Consider the following 15,352-nt stretch of genomic DNA (forward strand, 5'->3'; position numbering starts at 1 on the left):
GGTTTAATGACAGGCGGTGTTTCATGTTCCGATATGCGTGAATGTTTCCAGGCTCTCTTGGTACCTGTCGTAACCCTAACCCTACCATGTATAGAATTGTTGCTTTGGACTCACTGAACCATCGTGTGTAAGAGGAAGGATATTGTATTGGTTATTGTTAGTCAAGGATAGGCTGCATCGAATGATGCTTACGGACTCATTGTTTTATGTGAATGTTGAGAAACGTTGATTGTTCTAATGTTATTTATGAGGAATGGATATCTTACAGGGGATTCTGATTTCTTGACCGTGTAGTATTTTATCTTTGCTCATCTTGTACTTCTATGAATTTTATGCCATCTCACAACAGATTCTGGACGTATTTCTAACCACTTAGGACTGGTTTTTTTCTCTTATCTTACCTTTTGTGTTTCTATTGGCCATAATGCAATGCCTGTTGTGTGCATAACTTTTATTGGTGGTTTGTGAATCAGGGCTATTGCATGTTGGACCATTATTGGCTGAATAGACTTACCTTCAAACAGCTGTGTGAGAGTGTCGGCAAATATTAGAGCTGCTCTCCGCTCATTGCTCTCAGAAGTCAGTGCCAGGGAGAGGTTCTCGTCACCTTTCTTAGCTACCTGCCAATCAAGAGAGACCAGAGTTATTGTGATGTGACGAGAACAGAGGCGCCAAAAGAATAAAAACAGTACTTAAAAACTTTAAAAAGTGCTTAGGAGGCAGTGGTGGACTTACCTCCTGCAAGCAGACACAACAAGCTGCGTATTTAGAACAAAATAAATTTATTGGTACACTCCGGGGGGTAGTCGCAACGCGTTTCGCAGGCAAAATCTGCTTCTTCAGGCAATGGTAAACGGAGTACACAGCAGCAATGAGTCCGGGTAACACCTGGCGCCTCGTTAAGAGTTATTGTGATATCCTGCAGGACCCCTCCCACCTGTGCAGTCACTACTTCCAGGCCCTCCCATCAGGCCGCCACTACAGAACCATCCCCAGCAGAACACCTCCTTCCCCCAAGCAGTCCTCCTTGTCAACTCGAGCCCCTCCCACCTGTGCAGTTGCTACTTCCAGCCCCTCCCATCAGGCCGCCGCTACAGAACCATCCCCAGCAGAACACCTCCTTCCCCAAGCAGTCCTCCTTGTGAACTGGAGCCTCTCACCCCTGCGGTCGCTACTTCTAGCCCCTCCCATCGTGCCGCCACTACAGAACCATCCCCAGCAGAACACCTCCTTCCCCAAGCAGTCCTTGTGAACTCGAGCCTCCCACCTGTGCAGTCGCTACTTCTAGTCCCTCCCATCAGACCGCTACTACAGAACCATCCCCAACAGAACACCTCCTTCCCCCAAGCAGTCCTCCTTGTGAACTCGAGCCTCCCACCTGTGCAGTCGCTACTTCTAGTCCCTCCCATCAGACCGCTACTACAGAACCATCCCCAGCAGAACACCACCTTCCCCAAGCAGTCCTCCTTGTGAACTCGAGCCTCTCACCCCTGCGGTCGCTACTTCTAGTCCCTCCCATCAGACCGCTACTACAGAACCATCCCCAGCAGAACACCTCCTTCCCCCAAGCAGTCCTCCTTGTGAACTCGAGCCCCTCCCCCCCATGCAGTCACTACTTCCAGCCCCTCCCATCAGTCCGCCACTACAGAACCATCCCCAGCAGAACACCTCCTTCCCCCAAGCAGTCCTCCTTGTGAACGCGAGCCCCTCCCCCCATGCAGTCACTACTTCCAGCCCCTCCCATCAGGCCGCCACTACAGAACCATCCCCAGCAGAACACCCCCTTCCCCCAAGCAGTCCTCCTTGTGAACGCGAGCCCCTCCCACCTGTGCAGGCGCTACTTCTAGTCCCTCCCATCAGGCCGCCACTACAGAACCATCCCCAACAGAACACCTCCTTCCCCCAAGCAGTCCTCCTTGTGAACTCGAGACCCTGCCCCCCATGCAGTCACTACTTCCAGCCCCTCCCATCAGGCCGCCACTACAGTACCATCCCCAGCAGAACACCTCCTTCCCCCAAGCAGTCCTCCTTGTGAACGCGAGCCCCTCCCCCCATGCAGTCACTACTTCCAGCCCCTCCCATCAGGCCGCCACTACAGAACCATCCCCAGCAGAACACCACCTTCCCCAAGCAGTTCTCCTTGTGAACTCGAGCCCCCCAGATCTGCACTACCATGGCACTTTCAGCCTCTTATCAACTACATTCCCCCCAGCCGTACACCTTACCTCCCAATTTCACCCCCACGGTCCTTCACCCCGGCTGTCTCAGTGTTTCTCAATGCTTGGCCCATTTGTGCCAACTTTTATCCTCTCTAATGTATGGCTCTCATGCTGGTATGAATGCAAATCCCTCACATTTATGATAAAGTTAAATGATACATCCGAGCGGTATAAAAATAAAAAAATCCACTTCCCTAGTGCTTCCTCCAGCCCCTGGCAGCTGTCCTGTGCCCTCCCCACAGCTCCGCTCCCCGCCACCAACCCCGGGCTTCCTCCAGCCCGTCAGCCGTCCTGTACCCTCGCCGCAGCTCCGCTTTCCCCCAGAGGCCTGGAGTACCCGCCGGTACCAGAGGCCTACTTGCGTTCCAGCGCGCATCACGCGGAGTCGCGCTGCGTCATCCGGACTGTACTGTGCAGTACTCTGCATCTGCTCATTACTGTTCGGTTGACGTTAGTGTGACTCACTGAGCCGCATGCTGAAGCACAGGAGAAGTCAACACGGCGAGGTCAGCTTCTCCACCGAAGGGGATCGGGAGCCACCGGAGCTGCGATGGAGGGCACAGGATGGCTGCCAGCGGCTGGAAGAAGCCCCAGGTAAGTGGACTTTTTTTTTATTTTTACATTCCTTGGATATATCAAAATCAGAATCAGTTTTATTCGCCAAGTGCGATGGGAGTCGTACTCGGAATTATTTTTGGTTCACATGGCATAGGCAAGTTCAAAGACAGGCAAAGAGATACACAGGCAGACATTACAAGTGTACAAAGTATATAAGACAATATCAACAGTGTGAGCAGGCCTGGGAGGCCTGCGTAGAGTCGTTAAGCTCAAAGGGTTTATAAAAAGGAGAGCTGGCTGCGTGGCCTTATTGTCCCAGGTGGAGTGAGGCTCAGTAAGAGGGTTCTTGACCTGAAGGTGAGTACTCCCCTAGTTTAGCATCAGGACTGCTTGATGGAAGAAGGAGTTCCTGCGCCTGGTGGTTTTGGATGGGATAGTTCTATAGCGGCGACCCGACGGGAGAAGAACAAAGTAGCGGCTGCCAAGGTGGGAGGGATCGAGAGAGATCCTGGTGGCCCTTGTCTTCATCCTAGCAGCGTGGAGGAGATCGAGAGCTGGCAGCGGAGATCCGATGACTCTCTGCAGCTTATACCTATCCCCGGCGGTCGCGCCAGCATACCAGACAATGATTGAAGAGCAGAGGATGGACTCAATGGTTGCAGTGTAGAAGCTGGTCAGCAGCTCCCGTGGCATGCCAAATTTTTTCAGCTGACGCAGGAAGAACAACCTCTGCTGTGATTTCTTTTGAATTTTGCTAGTGTTCTGCCCCCATTTCAGGTCGCTGGTGAGGGTTGTGCCAAGGATGCGCACAGATGATACCCTAGAGACTTCAGTGTCACCTATGAGGACTGATTGGAGGAGGGGTGGGTGCCTCCTAAAATCGACAATCAGTTCAACAGTCTTTGCTGCATTGAGTACTAGGTTGTTATCCTTGCACCAGCTGCGGTACTCGTGCTCTCCACTTTTGCCGATCAGGCCAATGATGGTGGTGTCATCCGCAAATTTGATGACCTTCACCGAGTCAGTGGACGGGGTACAGTTGTTGGTGTACAAGGAGAACAGGAGTGGGGACAGTACACATCCTTGCGGGGCACCAGTGTTGGTGGTTCTCACACTGTAGAAGCAGTTGCCAAGCTTGACCTGTTGCGTTCTTTCTGACAGGAACTCCTTAACCCATGCCCGAAGAGTGGAGTCAGCCCCAAGCTGTGCAAGGTTGTCACACAGGATGTCGGGACAGATTGTGTTGAATGCTGAGCTAAAATCCAGGAACAGGATCCTGGAGTAGGAGTCGGGTCTGTCCAGGTGCTCTGTGATGTATTCCAGGCAGGCCGACAATGATGGCATCCTCCACAGACCTGTTGGCCCTACATGCAAATTGGTGCGGGTCAAGGAGGGCATTGGTGGAGTTCTTGAGGTGGACAAGGACTAGTCTTTCTTGGAGATATATATATATATATATATATATATATATATATTTATTCGATTAGATAATTTAGTTTGATTATTCCGTTAGATCGAATATAAAGATTTTTCCAACATGTCCGATCAGATTTTACTTGAAAAAAAAAAACGGGATAATCATCCGAATTTCTTGATTAAAAAAAAAATATTTTTAACTTTCATTCGAATCGATCATTTAGATAGAATAAATGGGAAAATCGATTATTGTATCGTGTATGGGCACAATAAGCCGCTTTGAACGTGCACTCAGGAACAAACGAGTCCACATACAAGGAAGGAGAGAGTGAGGCACCTGTTAATCACCAAGGCAGACAGACAGCGTGGTATGCAGTGGGGGTTAACAAGCCTGACAGCTGTTTCGCGTTATATACGCTTCCTCAGAGGCTACAATAGCCGTGCTACTCTGTCCGCAACACCGCTTACTTTCTCTACTAATCAGGTAGTAAGAGTACGCTAAGCGGCGCTGCGGACAGAGGAGCCCGGCTCAAGTGAACATCGCTTGAAGCCGGGAAGGAGGTGATCGGTTTTTAGAGGCTTCCATTGGGGCACCTATGCATGACTACATATACTGGGAGCAATTATTCCTAGCTAACTTTTCCCGGGGGCACCTATGCCTGGCTACCTATACTAAGAGGCACCTATGCCTGACTACCTATAGAGGGGGCACATATACCTAGCTAACCTTTCCTGGGCGGTACCTATAGCTAGCTACCTATACTGGAAGGCACCTATGTGTAACTAAATTATACGGGGGACACCTATGTCTAGCTACCAATACTGGGGGAACCTACTAGGCTAACTTATCCTGGGGGCACCTATGCATTTCTATCTATACAGAGGGCACCTATGCCACCTAGTAGAAATTGGTAGAGGTGGCAGGACCCATAAAAATTTAGAGAACAAGCTCGGGAACAGAGGAGATGGGTCGGCCTTGAAGGAAAAAGGGGGGGGGGGGGGGGGGAGGTGGGAAGCTCACTCCTAGAGAATAGAAGGTAAAACACTATGTATAAATTAGCTTTAGTAATTGTATAATAATGTATAAGTATTGATATTTTTGGATACCTTTTTAATCACTTTTTTGGAAATACATTAATGGATAAATATAGAGGGCACCTATGCCTGGCTACCTATAGAGGGAGCACCTATACCTAGCTAACCTTTACTGGGAGGCGCCTATGCCTAGCTAACCTATACGGGGGGGGGGGGGGGTACCTACGTCTAGCTATCTATACTGGGGGAACCTACCAGGCCAATGTCTCCTGGGGGCACCTATGCTGGGAGGCACCTATGCTTGGCTACCTATAGAGGGAGCACCTATACCTAGCTAACCTTTACTGGGAGGCGCCTATACCTAGCTAACCTATACGGGGGGGTACCTACGTCTAGCTATCTATACTGGGGGAACCTACCAGGCCAATGTCTCCTGGGGGCACCTATGCTGGGAGGCACCTATGCCTGGCTACCTATACTAAGAGGCACCAATGCCTGGCTACCTATACTAAGAGGCACCAATGCCTGGCTACCTATACTAAGAGGCACCAATGCCTGGCTACCTATAGAGGGAGCACCTATACCTAGGTAACCTTTATTAGGGGTGCCTAGCAACCTATACTGGGGGCACCTATAGCTAGCTACCTATACTGGGGGGCTAAATACCGCATCGCAAATAACATTCGCGAGTCTACGGGGGGTTGGGGAAGCAATTTTTACACCGTCTCCCTGGGTGTAATTTAGCGTAGAAACTGACTGGACGTTGCATTTTACGTGGTTGTAGCCCTCTAAGGTTAGGCGTAGGGTAGTGTATAGTAAAAGCTCGGTATTTATCAGTTTGCGGCTCCGCCCGGCGCCCAGCTGATGCAGCGTCGCAGCAAAACGCACTCTTCTACACTCCCAGGAAATGCATAGTGTGCATAAGAGCTGGAGGTCTTTGCACCTCATTGCCCCTCTCTTCAGTGGATGGTGGGTAGGGGATACGCTGGAATTTTGTTTATATTTATCTGAGATGTGGCTTTAAGTACCTGACCGGGGTAAAATCTATGACTGGAAGCCCATGGCAGGCTAGATTTCCTTTGCAGCAGTGGCCTGGCGCTGCTCATCGCCTCCCCGTAGCTCACGTGCTTCCCGGATGTTCCTTTAAGCAGCACGGAGCTATTGTGAAGTGCGGAGGTGCGAGCTACGTGAACGAGCGCTTGCTTTCTCTGCTCTCACACAGATTGATAGCCTGCACAGTTCCGATTACAGCACTGAAGCTAGGAGGATCTTCCTGGTTTTCAATATTCAACTGGATGACACCGTCAACTACGAAGACGACCAGGAAGGAGGGGCCCGAGGATAACGAGCAGTGCCAGGATACTTCTACAAAGGTCATCTGGCCCACCATGGGCTTCAGTTTTTTGGCTCCAGTTCAGGGGTACTTTAATCCATAAGCAGCCACATATAGCAATGCTCTAGGTGGCTGCACAGCCCTTTGGTTTTTCTTGCCGCTGGGGATTGTGCATTTCCCAGCCTGGCGTGCAGAGCGGCAGCGAGCTTTCATACTTACTACTCTTAGTGGCTGGGCGATGTCTCCTCTCCTCCGCTGGCGGCGCTGCTGCAATGCTGACACATGCTTCGGAGTGCCGATCACATATGACATGTGATAGTAACCCAGGGGATGGTGTCAGTGGTGCAGCGCCGCCTGGTGGGGGAAGAGGGGCGATAGAAGTCTCTGCATAGCTGCAGCATATGTTGATAGAAGAAGCCCTGGCACACATTGTCTGTCTGCTATTAGGTTAAGCAACAACTGACATGAGTGGAAGTCTGAACTAAATTTATTCTCATGAATAAAAAAAATTATCAAATCAGATAAGGGAATGAGAGTGTACATGCGTGTGTATGTATTGCGTGTGTGTGTGTGTGTGTATATAGTGTGTGTGAGTGTGTGTGAGTGTGTGTGTGTGTGTATATAGTGTGTGTGAGTGTGTGTGAGTGTGAGTGAGTGTGAGTGTGTGCGAGTGTGAGTGTGTGTGTGTGTGTGTGTGTGTGTGTGTGTGTGTGTGTGTGTGTGTGTGTGTGTGTGTGTGTGTGAGTGTGAGTGTGTGGTAGGGTTGCAACAGTATGAAATTCCACGGTATGATAACCGTCAAAAAAAATACCACAGTATGACGGTATTACGGTATACGTACAATTATTTGGACCCGCCCCCCCCCCCTGTAGCCAGTAGTAGGTGGCCGCAGCATAGGTAGCCAGTCATAGGTGTAGCTAGTAGTAGGTGGCCGCAGCATAGGTAGCCAGTAATAGGTGTAGCTAGTAGTAGGTGGCCGCAGCATAGGTAGGCAGGGATAGGTGTAGCCAGTAGTAGGTGGCCGCAGCATAGGTAGCCAGTAATAGGTGTAGCTAGTAGTAGGTGGCCGCAGCATAGGTAGCCAGGGATAGGTGTAGCCAGTAGTAGGTGGCCACAGCATAGGTAGCCAGTAATAGGTGTAGCTAGTAGTAGGTGGCCGCAGCATAGGTAGTCAGGGATAGGTGTAGCCAGTAGTAGGTGGCCGTAGCATAGGTAGTCAGGGATAGGTGTAGCCAGTAGTAGGTGACCGCAGTATAGGTAGCCAGCGATAGGTGGCCGCAGTATAGGTAGTCAGTGAATGGTGTAGTCAGTAGTAGGTGCTCGCAGCATAGGTAGCCAGGGACAAGTGTTGCCAGTAGTAGGTGCTTGCAGCATAGGTAGCCAGGGATAGGTGTAGTCAGTAGTAGGTGCTCGCAGGATAGGTAGCCAGGGTTAGGTGTAGCCAGTAGTAGGTGCTCGCAGCATAGGTAGCCAGTGATGGGTGTAGCCAGTAGTAGGTGCTTGCAGCATAGGTAGCCAGGGACAAGTGTTGCCAGTAGTAGGTGCTCGCAGCATAGGTAGCCAGGGACAAGTGTTGCCAGTAGTAGGTGCTCGCAGCATAGGTAGCCAGGGACAAGTGTTGCTAGTAGTAGGTGCTCGCAGCATAGGTAGCCAGTGATGGGTGTAGCCAGTAGTAGATGCTCGCAGCATAGGTAGCCAGCGATAGGTGTAGCCAGTAGTAGGTGCTCGCAGCATAGGTAGCCAGTGATGGGTGTAGCCAGTAGTAGGTGCTTGCAGCATAGGTAGCCAGTGATGGGTGTAGCCAGTAGTAGGTGGCCGTAGCATAGGTAGTCAGGGATAGGTGTAGTCAGTAGTAGGTGCTCGCAGCAGAGGTAGCCAGTAGTAGATGCTCGCAGCATAGGTAGCCAGTGACCGGTGTAGCCAGTAGTAGGTGCTTGCAGCACAGGTAGCCAGGGATAGGTGTAGTCAGTAGTAGGTGCTCGCAGCATAGGTAGCCAGTGATGGGTGTAGCCAGTAGTAGGTGCTCGCAGCATAGGTAGCCAGGGATAGGTGTAGCCAGTAGTAGGTGCTCGCAGCATAGGTAGCCAGGGATAGGTGTAGCCAGTAGTAAGTGCTCGCAGCATAGGTAGCCAGTGATGGGTGTAGCCAGTAGTAGGTGCTTGCAGCATAGGTAGCCAGGGATAGGTGTAGCCAGTAGTAAGTGCTCGCAGCATAGGTAGCCAGTGATGGGTGTAGCCAGTAGTAGGTGCTTGCAGCATAGGTAGCCAGGGATAGGTGTAGCCAGTAGTAGGTGCTCGCAGCATAGGTAGCCAGGGATAGGTGTAGCCAGTAGTAAGTGCTCGCAGCATAGGTAGCCAGTGATGGGTGTAGCCAGTAGTAGGTGCTTGCAGCATAGGTAGCCAGTGACAGGTGTAGCCAGTAGTAGGTGCTTGCAGCACAGGCAGCCAGGGATAGGTGTAGTCAGTAGTAGGTGCTCGCAGCATAGGTAGCCAGTGACAGGTGTAGCCAGTAGTAGGTGCTCGCAGCATAGGTAGCCAGTGATGGGTGTAGCCAGTAGTAGGTGCTTGCAGCATAGGTAGCCAGGGATAGGTGTAGTCAGTAGTAGGTGCTCGCAGCAGAGGTAGCCAGTAGTAGATGCTCGCAGCATAGGTAGCCTCTACTTCTAACCTACACGCTGGTAAACGTTATTTCCCTTTTATTTCTGCAACCTGTCTTGTTGTGTATCTTTGTAACTTTTATTTTGTAATTTTTACTTTGTTTTTTGTAAATCTTGTGTATATATTATTTTCTGCATTGTTCCACTTCGTTCTGGAATATTAAATAGTTATTTAATAAGTTTGACTTCTGCTGTACTAAGCCAACGCTCATAGCCTAGAGCAGGGCTGCCCAATAGGTCGATCGCGATCTACCGGCCGCGTCCTGTCAAATTCTGCTCCCTCGCAGCCAAGGCTGTCAATTTGCGGCTATCAGATTGTGCAGCGTCAGGGAGGAGAGGCGTGGCTGAAAGGGAGGCGCGGCTGCAGGGGAGAGCAGCGAATGAGGAGACATCCTCCCATCCAGGCTGTGACAATTGGGGGCGGGAACAGGAAGTCTATGGAGGCTGGTGGGGATGGGAAGACAGGTCAGTGGCATATCATGTCTTTTGTACTGTACTGGGCGCCGCAAGCCAGGAGAAGCGTCACTTGTTGCAGGGGGAAGCCGCACTGATATGCATCGGCTCTGGGATTATAGATGATGGTAGTTAGAGAGCTGTCTGGTCTTTGGCTAACCAGTAGTGATGGGTGAATATGACTATTTCCCAGTTATAAAATGTGTTATAACTGCAGGTACAATTTACCTGATGACACAAAGAGCAATGCAAACTTCACACTAAGTGAGGAATTCTGCAGCTATTGGAGGGGGAGAAGAATTCTGAGAATGGATGACTGACTAGCCCTATGGTGTGTGTGTGTGTGTGTTTGTGTGTGTTGGGGTGAGGAGGGGGGGTTCGCATTACACTGGGTGGGGGAGAAGGGCTGGTAGATCTCATGGACTCGGCGATTTTTAAAGTAGCTCGTGAGCCGAAAAAGTGTGGGCACCCCTGGCCTAGAGAGACTGCAGTGTAATTTACGGTACAAGTTCAGTGCCTGATTGTGCCTTGCTACTGTACGATTGTACTGTGTGTGTGTGCGTGTGTGTAGCGCTCCTGTTATTCGGCCTAAAGCGCAAAGCTGACCCGAATACGAAAACGCGGACTGCGTGCAGATCACTCGACAGCAGAGTGGGTATCGTGGAAGTGTCTAGCAGGAGCTAGTGGTGGCAGTGAGAAGTGCTTTGAGGGGCGAGAGCTTTGTTGTAGCTTGAATAAGGCTGCTTCCCTCTCGATCTGGTCAAACCCGCAGTCAGTTGTGTGGGTCTAGTGTGTGTGTGTCTAGTGTGTGTGTGTGTGTTTGTATAGTGTGTGTGTGTCTAGTGTGTGTGTGTGTGTTTGTATAGTGTGTGTGTGTAGTGTAGTGTGTGTGTACAGTGTGTGTGTGTGTACAGTGTGAGTGTGTGTACAGTGTGAGTGTGTGTACAGTGTGAGTGTGTGTACAGTGTGAGTGTGTGTACAGTGTGAGTGTGTGTACACAGTGTGTGTGTGTGTGTGTACAGTGTGTGTGTGTACAGTGTGTGTGTGTACAGTGTGTGTGTGTACAGTGTGTGTGTGTACAGTGTGTGTGTGTACAGTGTGTGTGTGTACAGTGTGTGTGTGTACAGTGTGTGTGTGTACAGTGTGTGTGTGTACGTGTGTGTGTGTACGTGTGTGTGTGTACGTGTGTGTGTGTGTGTACGTGTGTATGTGTGTGTAGCTTGGAGTTTATGCTGGAGAAATCTCTCTAGAGGCTTCCGTTTTACTACCGTGATATCAGAGCCCCGTTGGTGGTTTGTTACCTGGCGGCACAGGTATGCTGAGAACTTGCTGATCCCCTCTTCATGCAGTCTGAGCAGTGGGAAAATCTTGAAGAACCTCTCCACCTGTGGCAGGTCTCCGGCTTTGGTTGCAACATCGAACTTCTCTGTGACCAGAACCTTCAGCTGCTTCTCCGCCTCCTGCAAGTGCTGAATATTGGCATCAATCATGCTGCCTGGAAGACAGGACACCAAATTACAGCAGCTGTGACACTATCCATCCATGGGAACAACATAAGACTCAGACCTAAAGTGTTATAAATCCTCCAATCACATAAGTTCTGACCACTAGAGATGGGCAATGAGATACAAACAATACCGGCTATATGCAGGGAAGAATTAGACCAGGTTTGCCTCTTCACACAACCGTCATGAAATCTGCATGCCAGCTAGAGTTCTTTGCACCTCATTGCCCATCTCTTGTGGCCACATAAACAAATGAGCTGTAAGCAGCAGAATGTGAGAATTGGGGCCGCTCTGTGCCAGGATTAGAGAGAACAGACCTTCCTTCCCTTGCCGGCTCAGCTCGATGACCGACTTGTCCAGACACAGGTATCTGTGTATGTGTGCTGCGGCCTGCTCATAGTCCTCGTTCTTCAGGGCAGTCTGCACCCCATCCATGCAGAACTTCAAGTCCAGAATGTCATCTGCCCGCTGGATGGCCTGATACAGGCGACTCTATACAACACGATGATATGTATTAAAGGGAAACAATCCACTTAATTTTTCCAATCAAAACTTTATTGTAACAATAGCAATTACACAGAACATGGGAAATGCTTAATTAAGTAATGGGTAAATAGATGTACATAAGGTTTGACACGGCAGGTTTCACACTTTTTGCAAAAATCAGATTTTTTTAATGTTAAAATTCGTATGCAAAACTTCGAGCACAATTTGTTACCGCAGGAAAAGAAAATCGATGGTAATTAACATGTGATGTGTGAAATGATTCTGCATGAAGTAAAGCTTTTTATAGGATGGATAAGGTGTCAGTGATGAACTAACCTCCTGCATGCTGCCTGGTGTGGGTTATCCAGCAGTGGCTAGTGTCCTGGTTAAGGGCACCACCTTTGAAATGGGAGACCTGGGTTTGAATCCTGGCCAGGGTCAGTGGTCAGTAAGGAGTTCAAGGCAAGACTGCCTAACACTGCAGGGTTGTCTCTTAAACGTCTCCCAGTGGCTGCAGCTCTTGAGCGCTCTGAGTCCAACAGGAGAAAAGCGCTACACAAATGTTTGGATTGGATTTCAACCTGTCTAACTTTCCCACTGGGGCGCCGAGTTATAACATTCACATTACTCAACTAAAAACAACCTTTGCGGTGGCACATGATGTGACGCAGTCCATAAGCAACGGACCAATGTGCACCTTCGCTGACTTACATTGTGCCTCTAGCAACACACTGCCTATTACACTGTAGCCCAAACTGTTCTAATCAGCAGAGGAACTGTTCTGCATGATAATAAGAAACTTCTCAAATCCTACGTAATAGCGGCAGTTTAGTGTGGATTTCTAGAGCTGCACTACAGTTAAGAAAAGTGCAAATCCATTCCTAAACTCCTGCAGATTAAAGGTGCATACACACATCAGACTATAGTCTTTGGAAAATGAAAGATCACAGACCAATCTTACCACCCTTCATGTAGTATGAGAGCCATACTCTACACAGTCTTTTCTATGGAGCTGAACTCCACATCAGAAAAAAATCTTTGCAAGATGCTGCACACACGGATGCTGCACACACTCAAAAGATCTGTAGCTGCAAAAGATCTGTTCCTGCCAAAAATCCATTCCTGCAAAATGCAATGATAGTCTATGGGATCTGCAGATCATCATACACACATGATTTAACTGACATTCATCTGCAGATCAAGCAATCATCCGCAGATCTGAAAATCCATCCTGGTGGATCTGATCTGCAGATGAATGTCAGTTAAATCATGTGTGTATGAGGATCTGCAGATCCCATAGACTATCATTGCATTTTGCAGGAATGGATTTTTGGCAGGAACAGATCTTTTGCAGCTACAGATCTTTTGAGTGTGTGCAGCATGTTTGTGTGCAGCATCTTGCAAAGATTTTTTTCTGATGGGGAGTTCAGCTCCATAGAATAGACTGTGAAGGTGTGGCTCTCATACTACATGAAGGGTGGTAAGATTGGTCTGTGATCTTTCATTTTCCAAAGACTATAGTCTGATGTGTGTATGCACCTTAAGAAGTGCTTCATAGCAGTTCTCCAGATAGTGCAGCAGTGCAGGCTAGACATGATTTGTGAAGGGCTCCTCCACCCTCACTCAGAGCTTGTTGACAGCAGATGAATTTACCTCAGCAACAGTAATTGCCCTCACACACTGCACTGCCTGAGAGACAAGACAAATAACAGAGCTCAGTTACATGGCCATCATAAGAATTCTGTGAGACCTTCCTAATTCCTCCTACTCCTAACAGTTTAAGAGGGAATCTGCACTATTTAGTGATTTCTTAGGATGCCCGAGACAGTTATGCACGGATTTCTAAAAACCTACTAATATTTTGTGTCAGACACTCTTGATAAATGTCCCCCACATTGTGCAAAATGGTACCTTCCAATGCAATGCAATGTGCTCGAGTGAAAGTACCATAACGAGGCATTTTAGCAGCTTTAGTGTTTTTATATCGCTGCCTGTGTTTTTGAGGCCAAAAAAAAAGAACAAAAACAGATACGTGGCTAAGAAGAGAGAAGCTTCTGAGTCCTGCAGAGGCTTCCCATGTCTTCCTGGCCCATACCAGGCAGTTGTGCGTGCCATTCGGGTGTAGCATTTACAGGGTCACACTGGTGGTGGCTGATGAACCATTAAATATACCACGCATAATGGGCATTCTGGTGACAGTCCCTGCATTGATTGTATCAGTCAGACTATTCTATATTCTGAGGTTATACCTAAATAAAGTGCAACAAGTGGACCTGAGTGGTTAAGGTGCTACGCATTGGCTTCAATAGAAGAGGAGGGCCGTGAAATAGACACTGCGCACATTTCTATAGGACTGGGAAGCGGCGTGAGGACCAGGACCAGGACTTAGCTGGTCAGGGTTTAGACCAGTGGTCCTCAAACTAAGCTTTTTCACAAGCCCCCCAAACACAAAATGTGTAACTTATAGATGTGGCCCACCGTCCCTTTAAATATCAGTTACCCGCATATAGAATAGCAGTGCTGCCCCCCCCCCCCCATCCACAGACTTTAGGAGGACGTGGGGTGCATCTGGAGGATCCTGGGTGGGGCGGTGGTCTGGAGGAGGACGTGGGGTGCATCTGGAGGATCCTGGGTGGGGTGGTGGTCTGGAGGAGGACGTGGGGTGCATCTGGAGGGTCCTGGGTGGGGCGGTGGTCTGGAGGAGGATGTGGGTGCGTCTGAAGGGTCCTGGGTGGGGCAGTGGTCTGGAGGAAGACATGGGGTGCGTCTGGAGGGACCTGGGTGGGGCGGTGGTCTAGAGGAGGACGTGGGTGCGTCTGGAGGGTCCTGGATGGGGCGGTGGTCTGGAGGAGGACATGGGGTGCATCTGGAGGGTCCTGGGTGGGGCGGTGGTCTAGAGGAGGACGTGGGGTGCATTGGGAGGGACCTGGGTGGGGCGGTGGTCTGGAGGAGTACATGGGGTGCGTCTGGAGGATCCTGGGTGGGGCGGTGGTCTGGAGGAGGACGTGGGGTGCATCTGGAGGGACCTGGGTGGGGCGGTGGTCTGGAGGAGGACGTGGGGTGCATCTGGAGGATCCTGGGTGGGGCGGTGGTCTGGAGGAGAACGTGGGGTGCGTCTGAAGGGTCCTGGGTGGGGCGGTGGTCTGGAGGAGAACGTGGGGTGTATCTGGAGGGTCCTGGGTGGGGCGGTGGTCTGGAGGAAGACATGGGGTGCATCTGGAGGATCCTGGGTGGGGCGGTGGTCTGGAGGAAGACATGGGGTGCATCTGGAGGATCCTGGGTGGGGCGGTGGTCTGGAGGAGAACGTGGGGTGTGTCTGGAGGATCCTGGGTGGGGCGGTGGTCTGGAGGAAGACATGGGGTGCATCTGGAGGGACCTGGGTGGGGCGGTGGTCTGGAGGAGAACGTGGGGTGCATTTGGAGGGTCCTGGGTGGGGCGGTGGTCTGGAGAACGTGGGGTGCGTCTGAAGGGTCCTGGGTGGGGCGGTGGTCTGGAGGAGAACGTGGGGTGCATTTGGAGGGTCCTGGGTGGGGCGGTGGTCTGGAGGAGGACGTGGGGTGCATCTGGAGGGACCTGGGTGGGGCGGTGGTCTGGAGGAGGACATGGGGTGCGACTGGAGGGTCCTGGGTGGGGCGGTGGTCTGGAGGAGGACGTGGGGTGCATATGGAGGGTCCTGGGTGGGGCGGTGGTC

At 50.5% G+C, this 15,352-nt stretch overlaps 1 protein-coding gene across 1 annotated transcript in view; it reads right to left on the reverse strand.

Annotated features, from left to right (window-relative positions):
- Positions 1 to 15,352, reverse strand: part of COG4 (component of oligomeric golgi complex 4) — a 120,478-nt gene that overhangs the window by 78,466 nt on the left and 26,660 nt on the right. The window contains exons 4-6 of the mRNA XM_068259671.1: positions 11,493 to 11,667; positions 10,972 to 11,165; positions 515 to 620 (exon numbers count right to left, since the gene is read on the reverse strand). Of these exons, the coding sequence (XP_068115772.1) occupies positions 515 to 620; positions 10,972 to 11,165; positions 11,493 to 11,667 (475 nt within the window). The remainder of the gene's footprint in view (positions 1 to 514; positions 621 to 10,971; positions 11,166 to 11,492; positions 11,668 to 15,352) is intronic.

Source organism: Hyperolius riggenbachi, chromosome 11 (assembly GCF_040937935.1).
Source record: "Hyperolius riggenbachi isolate aHypRig1 chromosome 11, aHypRig1.pri, whole genome shotgun sequence".
Classification (NCBI taxonomy): domain Eukaryota; kingdom Metazoa; phylum Chordata; class Amphibia; order Anura; family Hyperoliidae; genus Hyperolius; species Hyperolius riggenbachi.